The following is a 13,979-nucleotide window of genomic DNA, read 5'->3' as shown; positions in this document are numbered from 1 at the left end:
ATCCATTAACCCTGGAACCTCAGAAGAGTAAATCTGGCCTGAGGCCTTGAACCTCAGTCCTCCCTGTCCCTCCCCCCACCATGGGGCCAGAACACCGGGAGAGTGAGGTGTTTCAGTTGGGAGCCACATCAGTGAGGGTTGAGGGGGTTTGGAGGGTGTGTGTGTGTGTGTGTGTGTGTGTGTGTGTGTGTGTGTGTTTTGCTTCTCGTGTGGTCCTGAACTGATTTTTCTATGGTTCAGTGGCCCCGACCCAAAAAAGGTTCCCCACTCCTGCCATAAATAAAGACAATGTCGAAACTTTGTATTGGACATATTTTACTTTATTTAAAAATGAAGCCTGGCCAACAAGCCCCCAATTGGGGCCCAGCCCCCATATAGCTGCAGCATCATAGCACTCCTGCGCCCCCACATACATCAACCCTGACCTCATCATACACATGAACCCTCTGCCCTCCTCTCAATCCCACATCCCCAATGCACCCCCACATCCCCGATCTCTTGCCATAATGCTCTTGCACTCCCACACACTCCACTCTTTTCTTGAGCCCATCATACACCTGAACCCTCTACCCTGAGCCCGTCATACCCCCACATTCCCAGACTCCTGCATCCCACAAACCCTAACCTTGTGTCCCGAGTCCACCATTCACTCAAATTCCCTCTCCTGAGCCTTTCATACGTCCCAACCAAGACTCCTGCACTCCCACGTTCCCAGCCAATGCCGTAATATTGACAGAAGACAGCTTGAATGCATGCATGAAGCTGGATTTGACCCTGGGGCTGTTGCTACATTTCAAAGGCGACTAATCGATTAGCTGATTGCATTGACTATTTGATAAGCCAATTAATCTAAATTTAACATCCCTATTATTAATCATGTCAACTATCAATAATATTAAGTTGTATATTTTCAGTCATACAAATGGGCATTCTTGTGCCACTTTGTTGACCACTTGTTTTGAATTTTGATGCAGTTTGGTCTTCGGTTTGAAAAGGCTGCTGACCCTAGTCTAGATATACAACATCTATCACTTTCCCCCTCATCCATAAATCTTGTTATCCTATTAAGGAAAACTATCAGATTGGTTTTTTTATGATTTGTTCTTTACAAATCCATGCTGATTGTTAGTTATCGCCTCATTATCTTCTAGATGTTTGCAAATGGATTCCTTAATAGATTCCTTAATCACCTTGTTTATGGCATTGGGGAAGAGTGCGAAGGGTCAGACCACTTTATCCCAGAGATTATTGTTCAGCTCAGTGCATTAGAATCTATCACCAATTGGCAGATATAACTATTCCATCAAGAACTATCATCCATTAAACTACAGCCAAGACTGCCTTTTACACAAATATTGTAGGCATTTTGATCTGAGATATGCAGAGCAGCCATTTGGGTCTCAGCCCACATCTTTATCAAATGTTATATCCTGGATCTGGTGATGCAAGCAGTTCTTAGTTAGCTGTAGTTAAGACTCTGAGGACCTTCTTCCTAGTAATGTAAAACTGATAGATTGATTCCATTTATGGAGGCTATGTAAAGGCTTGGAAAAAGAACAGTTGCTTATTTTACAGTAGTTGTGATTCTATGTGTTGTCTGTATGGATCCCAAAAGCTGCAGATTAAAACAGGGGGATTGATCATTAGGGGTCTTTGATTTTATTTACTGTTCAACTGTCTTGACAAAGTTACTTTGCTGCAGTTTGGATTTCAGTTTAAATTGGCATATTTGTCTACTTCATAAAAGCATTGAGTTTTTATAATTATATTTATAAACCATTTTGTTACTGAAATTAAAGTCACTGTAAATATTTAACTTTGTATTATCTCTTTAGTGTAGAAGTAGTATTCATTTTGCAATCTTTTTTTCTTAAATAGCCTGGAAAAAATTACACTGTTAGTAATGTTGCTGTTTGTTTCTCTATTACTGTTGAATTTTATTTGAAGATATGTTCTGCAAGACACCTAGCTGGCTTTAAAATATCTAATCATGGTGGTTCCCTTAATTAAATTTTGGCTGGCATTATTGTCAAATGTCTTTCTTTTTGTCTTTTTCTGAACACATTATACAACTAATGATGTAGAACTAGTGGAAGTAAAAAATGGGAGTTCAATTTCTGAATTTTTAAAGAGAATTGTACTAACAAAGGTGGAGAAAATATTCTCTGCACTCCATCTTTCTCAGTCACCCCTGCCAATCTTCTTTTGATTATTGTTTTTCTTTCTTTCATGATTGATGTTGTATAGAGATAAAGGTTATTTCTGAGACTAAGTCACACTTGTTCTTCAAAGAGAGACATTTCTTTAAGGCTACTTTTTAGTCTGTCTTGGGATTTTAAATTATTTTGGCACTTTTCCTTGACTGTTTGTATATTTTTGTGCCAGGTAATACATTTGAAAATTGTGATCTAAGAAATGGTTCCGTGCAATTTTTTTCCATCAATTGTTTTTTCTTTTCTTTAGGATAAAAGATTGCCACATCTCAGGGAAACCATAGGCTGTGGTGTTTGGTTTCTTTTGGAGCAACAACTCAATGAACTGATAAGTTAAAGCGTGTTTGGCAGCTGACTTTGTCAAAGTAACATGTGACTGCAAGAAGTGACAAACTGCAATGGATTTGTATGTTTCCTAGCTACTGAGAATATGTACTGGATATCAGTTATTGGAGTGGCTACAGTTTCAGCATAGATCCATTTAGTGCTTGTAATGATGTCGGTTAGTGCAACAGAGAGTGACCCTCCTAGATTCTTTGTGGGTGGTGAAGATGGAGATGAATTATTGGATTCATCCAGATCAGCTGAATTTGATCATTTCTATGATCATGCAGAAGAGGAGGATGAAGAGTATGATTCTGTAAGTACTGTAGGAAAGTATCTATTTTTAAGTTATAGTTAATGACATAACTTACTTGAAATATTAAAGGCTGAGAAATATTCTCAAAATGTACCGATACTGTGATTATATTATGGATTTGGAGTTTGAATCTATCAGTTGCTGAATGCATTAGACTCAGTCCAGCAAAATATTTGAGCACAAACTTATGAGTGGTCTACTAAATTCAAAAGCATGTGCTTAAGTACTGTGGTCAGTTGGAACCAGGCAGCTCAGCATCTTGCAGAAGTGAGTCCTTTGTGCAGCATGTAGAAATATTCATCAATAAAAATGAACATGACTTTATGGTCTTGGAATACGTATATCAACTAGCATAGTTGTAGGTATTTTCTGTTGCTGCTTCAGGACTCTTATTAACTCTTCATCTGTGAAGTATATGTGTGCCTATTCAGATTACTTAAAAATATGGGGTCTTAACTGTATTTGTTAGAGGTACATACCCATAGAAAAATACATGTATAGAAAATATTTTAATTTAGAACATCACCGATTATGGTCCTTGATTCAACTTTAATATGATGTCATATTATCTGAAGATAGTCACATCAATAACTGTTTTAAAATACTCTGAATATATTTTTTCCTTGTGTTTTGCTTCTGAGTTCACATGGATGCAGTTTTCTATACTATACTTCATTCTAAAACATCAATCTAAAATTAATATTTAGGTGATTCTTGGTCACTTGTGATGATCATAGTAGGGTAATAAGATTTGTTTCATTCTCTCAGCTATGTCTCATTTTCCAGTAATTGCTACTTTTCCACTCTCCTGTTTTTTAACCTGGTCTCTAGAAACTCACACAAGGAAGTAGGTTTTTTAAAAAAGGATGGATTATTTAAAGTATACAATAGATGGTTTTCCAGAAGGTTCTACACTTGGAGTTTTATAGTTGATACAGTTGCTAACATCTTAGCTTGACTGATAAAGCAGCTCTTACTTTGCAGTCCATCTAAATCACTTTGCTGTAACTCTTTAAAACTACAGCTCATAGATCAGCCTTTGCTTCAGAACTATACTAGCAGATGCACAGCTTCTGACTTCTCCAGGAAGTGGTCACTATTTTGTTTCCATTGATTGTAAGCATGTTTGCTTATAAGCTAAGTGCAAGAAACTATTAGTGCCTCATAAGACTGCAGAGTTAAAATCCATTAGGAAATACAAACTAAGCATCCAATAGTATTGATAAATTGGACTGAATTGTCTTTAAATATATTTTATGGTGTTCATTGAGGAAAAAGATGTACACTATACATCTTCAATAAAAAATTGCTTTCTTCTTTTGCTGTCTGAAAGACCCACTCAAAGGAGAAATCAGTACAGGCAGTCCCCGAGTTACGAACGGGGCACTTCCTCTCCCTGGTCTCGAGCAGACCAGGGAGAGGAAGCAAAGCGGTGGCGGAACGCGCGGCCAGCTGACAGCCCAGACGCGTCTGGGCTGTCAGCTGGCCGCGCGCTCCGCTCTGCTCCCCCCCCCCTCTGCAGACCAGGGGGAGGGGGAGCAGAGCGGAGCAGAGCAGAGCGGCGGAACGCGCAGCCAGCTGACAGCCCAGACGCGTCTGGGCTGTCAGCTGGCCGCGCGTTCCGCCGCTCTGCTCTGCTCCGCTCTGCTCCCCCTCCCCCTCCCCCTCCCCCTGGTCTGCAAACCATGGGGGGGGGGAAGCAGAGCAGAGCACGCGGCCAGCTGACAGCCCAGATGCGTCTGGGCTGTCAGCTGGCCGCGCGTTCTGCCGCTCTGCTCTGCTCTGCTCCGCTCTGCTCCCCCTCCCCCGGTCTGCAAACCATGAGGGGGGGAAGCAGAGCGGAGCGCGCGGCCAGCTGACAGCCCAGACGCGTCTGGGCTGTCAGCTGGCCGCGCGCTCCGCTCTGCTCCCCCCCCCCTCTGCAGACCAGGGGGAGGGGGAGCAGAGCGGAGCAGAGCAGAGCGGCGGAACGCGCAGCCAGCTGACAGCCCAGACGCGTTCCGCCGCTCTGCTCTGCTCCGCGCTGCTCCCCCTCCCCCTGGTCTGCAAACCATGCGTCTGGGCTGTCAGCTGGCCGCGCGTTCTGCCGCTCTGCTCTGCTCCGCTCTGCTCCCCCTCCCCCTGGTCTGCAAACCATGAGGGGGGGAAGCAGAGTGGAGCACGCGGCCAGCTGACAGCCCAGACGCGTCTGGGCTGTCAGCTGGCCGCGCGTTCCGCCGCTCTGCTCTACTCTGCTCTCCCTCCCCCTGGTCTGCAGACCTGGGGGACGGAGAGCAGAGCAGAGCAAAGCCGCGGAGCCCGAGGGCAGCAGGATAGCCACGGCGCGTCTGGGCTGTCCCGCTGCCCCCGTGCTCCGCGGCTTTGCTCCGGACGCCTATGGTACAGCAGCTGGGGCGCTGCCGGTTGGTCCCGTAGCGCCGCTCTGGGTTCCACTGGACCAACCCAGCAGCACCCCAGCTGCTCTGCCCCAGGTGTCCCCTAGTCAGCAGCTGCTGAAAATGACCAGTGGCTGACTACAGGAAGCCCCTACCCCGGGCTTCCTGGAATCAGCCGCTGATCAGTTTCAGCAGCAGCTGACTTGGGGATGCCTGGGGTTCTTAAGTTGAATCTGTATGTAAGTCAGAACTGGCGTCCAGATTCAGCCACTGTTGAAACTGATCAGTTTCAGCAGCGGCTGAATCTGGACGCCAGTTCCGACTTACATACAGATTCAACTTAAGAACAAACCTACAGTCCCTATCTTGTACGTAACCCGGGGACTGCCTGTATAAAGCTAGAGAGTGTAATTGACTACAGGCAGTCCCCGGGTTACATGGATCCGACTTACATCAGATCCCTACTTACAAACGGGGTGAGGCAACCCTGCACTAGCTGCTTCCCCCCAGCAGACCAGGGAGACGTGAAGCTAGCGCCCCCCTCCAGCAGACCAGAGAGACGCGGAGTGGCTTTTCTCAGCAGACACCTCAGCTTGAGAAAAAAAGACTGAGGGAAGTGAGGTGTGGGAGAATAAAACTGAGCTCTGGAGAAATGTTTGGCTAGAGTTTCCCCTACAATATGTACCAGTTCCGACTTACATACAAATTCAACTTAAGAACAAACCTACAGTCCCTATCTTGTACGTAACCCGGGGACTGCCTGTATATAGAAAGTGTTTTGAAATTAAGAAAGTAAATAGGAAAATCTAGAGATTTTTCTCTAATTTGTTAAAATAATCCTCATTTACTTATAGTAATATTGTGTATAAAAGGATGTTCCATGCTTCTAGGTATGTCTAAATTGTTTACTTTAATTTTCAAGGAATTCTTTTGCATAATCTCATTGTTTTGACATTCACAGCTGAGTTTTTTACTTCTGAGGCACAAATCTGAGAGAAAGCATACTCTGGGATTGCTGACAAGTTGTCAGGTGATTCTGTTTGTGGAAATAGTAAGGCAGATTGTCAGACTTTTTTTGTGACTACCTAATATTGCAAATTACTAGATAATAATTTAAAAGTATGATCTACAAATGTTGGAATGGAATATAATGTCCCTGTTCATCGGCTAGGAAAGCACTTATTATATACTGGGAATACTTAACCACTCTCCTTACCTCCACAAACAAACAAAAACCCAATACTCTTAATAACTTTATTTTTTTGTGTTAGCCACCAGAAAGGCAGATTGTGGTTGGAATATGTTCAATGGCAAAGAAGTCCAAGTCCAAACCAATGAATGAAATTCTGGAACGCCTCTCTATGTTTAAGTACATCACTGTGGTAATATTTGAAGAGGATGTCATTTTGAATGAATCTGTAGAAAACTGGCCTTTATGTGACTGTCTCATTTCTTTTCATTCTAAAGGTAAAGTTTGAGTGGTACAATGAACCTCTCACTTCATTTTAGACTCTCTTTTTATTTCTTTTAATTGAATATTTAGGAGAATTACAAAATAGTTTCTAGGAGCTTTTTGGTTTGGGCCTTTGGGGAAAAAATCACAATTGTAATATTTTAAATCCAGTTTTTAATATTTCATATATTACAAGTTTTAAAATTTGGAATCATCTAGTCTGGATGTGACACTTGAAATCTATTTGCAGACTGATAAATAGCATTTACTTATGAAGCTATCAAATATATGTGTTCACCTCAACCCAGTAAGCACAGGCCCATTCTCACTTAAAGAAATATTTCATCTCTTGAGGAATCTTGTTCCATAAGCAACTTTAATTCTAGAGAGCAACATCTCTCTACCTCACGTGTCTGTATACTGGCAAAATATTAAACTATGCAATGCCTGAAAATGTAGAACATAGTTTTCAAATGGTTGGAACTAAAGGGCAGTGTGCCAGAGGAAAAGAGTTTTGCTTGTTTTACCTGGCTAATGGGCTATTCTGGCTTTTGTGTTTTTGGTCAATTCAGCTGTGGATCATACTGAATAAAACAAAAATTAAAAATCCTCTATTCAGGTTGTCATGTGTCTAATACTGAAATTAAAGGGTTATTAAAGGGTTTTATTAACCATATACTTACACAATACTAGAAAGTTAATATATATTCCTTAATAAACCTTGTTTAGGGTTTCCGCTGGACAAAGCAGTTGCCTATGCAAAACTCAGGAATCCGTTTGTAATCAATGACTTGAATATGCAGTATCACATACAAGACAGGTAAGTAATAAAATCACAAGTCACTTCAGCTCTATTTTACTGAAAATCAACAAATAAAATAAATGTTTAAGACTGAAATACTGGTAGTATGTTATATCTTGGGGTTGTCATCACAATAACATCAATGTATACATCATGCTACAATAGTCTAGTAAATAAAAATGGCTGATAGTATCTCAAAAACATTGTGTGCTACGGGGTGTGGGTGTATATATATATACTAATGAACTTTCCCCACCTTGTCTGGGTACTTCAAGACAGGGCATTAGAGATGGGGGGGGGGAGCACAAGAAAATATATAGAGTCCCTCAGAACAGCAGCCCCCTTCCTTCCTTTACAAGTTATGGAAAACTGTTCTTTTCCTGGGGCTTCCAGTTGTCTTGCACGATCAAACTGTTACCTTAATTTGGGAAAAAAGGATGCTGTATTCCAAATTTGGTGGCCCTAGCTCTTACCATTTTGGAGCAGTTCTTGAATAAATGGACTCAGACAGGCGCACACTAAAATATATAGGTATAGATATGCACACACGTGTAGAAGACAGTAAATTAAAAAACAAATGACTAGTAAATAATAAATAGGTCTAAGTAGTCTATCTTATTCTAGTATTGGACTCCACTGTTTTGATCAATACTCGAAAATTATTTATAGCTTTCTGTTTAGTATCTCTCAAATGCCGGTCTATGTCAGGGACCCTTAATGCCAAGTACTGTACAAACACATAATAAACTAAAATTCCTGCCTCAAATTGTTTACAGTCTGAAAGTAAATCTAGAATCATAAGAGCTGTGCCTTTCTCTGTTTGGAAATTTAGCATATAGTGGGTATACTGAAGTTGAAATTGATAATTTAGGATTACTTGTTTAGATATGTTTTTTATGTCCTTCTGTTAAGCAGTGAGATACTGATAGGTTTTTAAATTAAATTGAGTGATTTTTTTTTTTAAACTGTCAACTTTGTTCTGTGGAGACGTTTGTAGTTGCATTCAATCTCAAAGTACTATTTCATGAGCATTTCACTTTGTGGCTGCACAAGATGTTTAATGACAAACATTGAATAATATTGGCAATGGTAGAGGCCGAAGATAGTCATTGTACAACATGACAATGGTTGTGAAGCAAAGATAGGCTTAGTTGGGTTTCTGCTAAATAGATGAATCTCGCTGAGATACCCAGAGGAATTAGTTATGTCCCAAAATATCAGATTTGTTACAGTTCATGTTCTATTTATTACATATGCATACAGTATTATTTGATTGTAGAATTCATGTGGCTTATTTGACAAGTTTTTAGCTACAAAATGTATGTAAAACAGAAGCCTGTTCAGATGTTGGTGTTCTAAGTACACATCATCAACTTTCTTCCCTCTGCATCATGAGCTAAAGAAGAGCTCTGTGTAGATCTAAAACCCATCTTCCACCAACAGAAATTGATCCAATTGAAGATATTCTCTAACCCCATCCCCATTTCCCCCCTGCATCGTGAAAAGCAAAGATTAATAAGGTAATAAAGTATACAAATACTGGAGCCTTCTGTAAATTAAAAATATTTACAATTTCAGGCATGCACCAGTTGATGTGATAAGAGTTCCCAAGCATTTCAGCATCTTTGGAATTGTTTCATGGAGCAAGTCTATCCATACTTTGCTGTCCAGTCTTGTGACAAGCAATTTGCACTGGTTCAGTGATGTTTGTGTGAAGTGCCACTGTCTGAATAGACATCCCTTCAAGCACTGCATAGTTGAACAGAATAACATAATAGTTACGATTGTATAAAATAAACACTGAGTTTCATGAACTGTAAAATGTAAACGTAGGCTGGATAAATCCAAACAAGTGACTAAACTTTTGTGCTCTTCCTTTAGGAGAGAGGTGTATAGCATCCTCAAAGCTGAAGGCATTTTACTTCCTCGTTACGCAATTCTCAACCGTGATCCAAACAATCCCAAAGGTAATAGATTTTCCTAACCTGGAGTATTTTATTAAAGACTTTGAATGGTAACTTTTAACTTGCTGAACCTTTTGCTTGCCTGCACCTACTTCTGTGTCCCTTTTCTTTGATTCAATCTGTGACTTCCTGCTCATTGCAAGAGAGAAGAAGATTGGGTGAAGCAGATGCTTACAGCATAAGTTTCCTACAAAATGTAGTTTGTTGCTCTGTTAGGAGGGCGCTTCTGACCGTTTTTGGAATTTCCATGTACTCTAAAAGCAGCCCTCTCTCGAATCACTTTACTAAGTCTTGCTGGTTGGTCTCCCTTTGCCCCACATAATGAGACCACAGAAGGCACAGGATCCTGGGAGACCGTAAGAGGAGCTAGCATTTTGAGCTGGCTGAGGGCTATTATTATGGAGAGAGCTAGAGATGAATTGGTACCAAGGAGCTTACGTAAATAGTGTGTTAAAAGTTCAACAGACTTACAATAAAGAAGTTGCTTTTGAGCTAATTGGACAAAAGTTAAATATGCAAATAACTTCATAGTGATATTAGGCTATCCAAGCTTCTGTTCTGTGACAGATATAGACCAGCTGATTGCTGCATACTAATAGAAAATTTCTTCCTTCCTTAAATAACCGCTCCAAACATCAGTAATAAAAACGTAAATGGGTGATTAAATTAAATGCATGATTTGCCCATATTTTTCTTGTCTTAAACTGAAGAGTAAAGATGTTAATAAAGAGTCAATTTTTGGAAATTGAGCAGTTGTTAACGTACAAGTTTACTTTTATCGCGTATTATTTTTGCTCATTTTTTCAGAATGCAGTTTGATTGAAGGAGAAGACCAAGTGGAAGTGAATGGGGAAGTTTTCCAAAAACCATTTGTAGAGAAGCCAGTGAGTGCCGAGGACCACAATGTTTACATTTATTATCCAACATCTGCTGGTGGTGGAAGCCAAAGGCTTTTTCGAAAGGTGAGGAAAATGTCACACTTGAATTATTTAATAAATTGTGTATTTAATAACTCTAATCTTAGTTCTGTTATAGCGACTTTTTTTAAAAGTCAAACTCTGAAGTGATAGAAATGTAGCCATGTTAGTCTGGTGTAGCTGAAACAAAAAACAGGACTATGTAGCACTTTATGCTCATCCAGAAATATAATTTATGCTATCATGTGCCGAAAGTGTCCGTCTGCTATGTGCACTGGACAAATGTCTCAGACACTTCGCCAAAGAATCAATGCCCACAAAACAGATATTAGACAGGATCACAAAGAGAAAACAGTTTCTTGCCATTTCAACCAGAAAGGACGTTGTCTCAACGACTTGATTACCTGCATCCTGCTTCAAAGATCTTTTTAAGATTACACTTGAAAGAAAATCCTCTGAACTGTCATTCATGCTTAAATTCGACACTTTACACCTAAGCTTAAACAAAGACATTAATTATCTTACCCATTACAAAGATAGCTTCCCCAATTATCACCTCTAATATCATTAACTCACAGACATTTACCCCCTACCCCATCCCCCTTCTGTTCTGAAATTTGATTTGTCCTTTTCATATATGTTCATTTTTTTTAATTGTATCCTTTGGTATATACGGTTGTGACAATTTTCTTCCACTATTTGATCTGAGGAAGTGGGTCTGGCCCACGAAAGCTCATCACCTAATAAACCATCTTGTTAGTCTTTAAAGTGCTACATAGTCCTGTTTTTTGTTCAAACCCTGAAGTATCTTTGTAGATGCAAATTTACACAAGCAAGAATCAAAAGTCCAAATTCTGTAACAGAGTTAAGGCCTCTATACCACAGAAATGGTGAAAAAGGGTCTGTAGACTACCTGCAGATGCTCAACAGAGTTTTCGTATATAGAGGAGATCTGCTTGGATATTTACTAGGCTGTTTCTCTGCCACCATCCTGTTGTGCATAAGAATGGACTCCTTTTCAAGAATACAAGTGACATAATGTTGTGATGATTTAAAACTGATGATAGGACATACACAAACTCCTCTGGAGGTGGTTGAATTTTCACCTCAAATACTCTAAAAGTTTGGGTCTGAAGCTATATTACAGGGATCTGTTCACCAGGATCTTTTAACTAAAACCAAAACAAAGTTATTTCTAATGACTACAGGTTGGACCTCTTTGGTCTAGCACCCTCAGAACCTGTCTGGTCCCGAACCTGGATTGGGGAGGTCTCCCTAGCCTGCTGCCCCTCAGTGCTGGTGGCTCTGTTGCCCTAGGTGGCTACTCTGCCTCTAGCCCCCCACTACCACAGGCCTGAGCCGGGCTGCCAGCCCTGTTACTGCCAGTACCAGACCCTGGCTGGACTGCCTGATTGGGCTGCTGATGGCAGGCTTCAGCCATTTGGGGTGGGGGTGGGGATAAAGGGCAGCGAAGCGAGTGCAGGGAGTAGATGTTGGTAGTGGTTCTGGCCTCAGTCCCACTTCTGGATGCTGGCACTCCTGCCACTCGGCTCCTGGGACTTCAGAAACATCCGTGGTCCTGCTGGACCACCAGTGTTGCCAGACCAGAGAGTGTAAAAGTATATTGAGTACACAGATAACCAATAAACTTGAATAGATAACACAACACAACACAACACTGTAAAACCAACCCCTCACCCTCTGAAATGACAGGAGATAGTACAGTAAAATGGATGACAGATATTATACTCCGTCTATCTAGGAGATGTTAGATGATAGCTGGCTGCTTCCAAGGCTCAGGACCTACGACCCTTTGGCTTGAGATAGCCTCGGGGCAGGAACACTGAGGAATTCTTGGTGTTGTTCCGTCGACGGTGTGACAGTAGTGCGACAGGCAGAGTGGTTCTCCGCTCCGCAATTAAGGGTCTTCACCACAATAATTGGAGCAGCTGGAGGATGGCTCGGTGGTGCAGGTAGCTAGAGTCCACTGCACTGGGCTTTCACCACAGTGGTGTGCTGAAGCACCCTGTGAGCAGCAGATGGTGATCTGTTCCAAGCAGGTCTCGGCCTTCGCCAGGGTCCTTTGGAGAACAGCAGACTGCTGGTATGTCACACGAACGAACTGTCCGAACCAGAGCGGGGAGAAGAATGGAGAACCCAAACTTTCCCTGAGGTCTGGGTTTATAAGCATCCCTGGGCGGGAAGGCAGCTGGAGTGCTGAGTGCAAAGGATGGTGCTGCGAGCTGGTGCGGTGTGCACAGCCACGTGCCGTGTACAAAGGGTGGTTTTGGCGGCAAAAGGCCTCTCAGTCTTTTGGGTTCCATTTTAAAATTCCATCATGCACCACAACTCCATTTTGAATTGTCCCTTCAAGCACAGTCTCCATTTTGATTTTAGTGCATTTCTAATCACATTAAATTCCTGTCAACACCACGTAGATGTTAATCTGATCTCCACAAGTGGGAGAACACGAAGCAAAGCCTCCCCAGCTGACCTCAATCCCCGGGCAGGTTCATATGGGAGAAGACGGTCCTTCAGATAAACTGGACTCAACTTGTTTAAGGCTTTATAGGTCATAACTAAAACCTTAAATTGTCCCCGGAAACATACTGGAAGCCAGTGTAGCTGCCGAAGCACTGGCATAATGTGCTCCATATAACTAGTGTTGGTTAAAACTCGAGCAGCAACATTCTGGACTAGTTGAAGTTTCCATAGGTTCTTTAGAGGCAGCCCTACATAAAGTGCATTATAGTAATCCAGTCGGGATGCAACAAGAGCATGGATCACTGTGGCCAAGTTACGTTTGTTCAGTAAGGGTCGCAGCTGGCGGATTAAACGAAGTTGCCCAAAGGCACTCCTGGCCACCGATGAAATCTGATTTTCAAATGTTAAAAAGGGTCCAGGAGGACACCCAAGCTGCATACCTGTTCTTTCAGGGGGAGAGTAACCCCATCTAGAACAGGTGCCATGCCACATTCATGCACGGATGGCTCCCTGATCCACAGGACCTCAGTCTTATCTGGGTTCAACTTCAGCTTATTTGACTTCATCCAAACCATCACTGCCTCCAGACACTGATTTAGATCAGTCATTGCCACACCTGGTTCTAATGTCACAGGGAAATAGAGTTGGGTGTCATCTGCATATTGATGGCACCGTCCTCCAAAACTCCTTATGACCTCTCCCAGTGGCTTCATGTAGATATTAAACAGCATAGGGGACAAGATTGAACCTTGCGGGACCCCATAGCACAATCACCACGGGGTCGAATAGCAGCCCCCTAGCTCCACCTTCTGAAAGCATCCTGACAGGTAAGACCGGAACCATTGCAAAACAATGCCTCCAATATCCAACTCCGCCAGGCGTCCCAGAAGGATATCATGGTCAATAGTATCAAAAGCCGCTGAGAGGTCTGGGAGAATCAAGAGGGATGCACTCCCCTTGTCTGTCTCCTGGTGTAAATCATCTACCAGGGCGATTAAGGCTATTTCAGTTTCAAAACCAGACCTAAAGCCAGACTGAAATGGATCGAAGTAGTCTGTTTCTTCCAAGAAAGTTTGGAGTTGCAGCGCAACCTCCCTCTCGAGTACCTTGCCCAAGAAGGGAATATAAGCA

At 42.0% G+C, this 13,979-nt stretch overlaps 1 protein-coding gene across 15 annotated transcripts in view; it reads left to right on the top strand.

Moving 5' to 3' along the window:
* Positions 1-13,979, top strand: part of PPIP5K2 (diphosphoinositol pentakisphosphate kinase 2) — a 90,381-nt gene that overhangs the window by 9,617 nt on the left and 66,785 nt on the right. For all 15 annotated transcript variants that reach the window (XM_075932058.2, XM_075932056.2, XM_025181268.3 and 12 more), the window contains exons 2-6: positions 2,464-2,853; positions 6,500-6,695; positions 7,411-7,501; positions 9,365-9,450; positions 10,255-10,409. In XM_075932058.2, coding sequence (XP_075788173.1) covers positions 2,707-2,853; positions 6,500-6,695; positions 7,411-7,501; positions 9,365-9,450; positions 10,255-10,409 — 675 coding nt within the window. In that variant the 5' untranslated portion in view covers positions 2,464-2,706. The remainder of the gene's footprint in view (positions 1-2,463; positions 2,854-6,499; positions 6,696-7,410; positions 7,502-9,364; positions 9,451-10,254; positions 10,410-13,979) is intronic.

Source organism: Pelodiscus sinensis, chromosome 6, assembly GCF_052426305.1.
Source record: "Pelodiscus sinensis isolate ZL-2025 chromosome 6, ASM5242630v1, whole genome shotgun sequence".
Lineage (NCBI taxonomy): Eukaryota > Metazoa > Chordata > Testudines > Trionychidae > Pelodiscus > Pelodiscus sinensis.
Note: the sequence above shows the minus strand (reverse complement) of the source record. Positions and strands in the feature narration are given on the sequence as shown.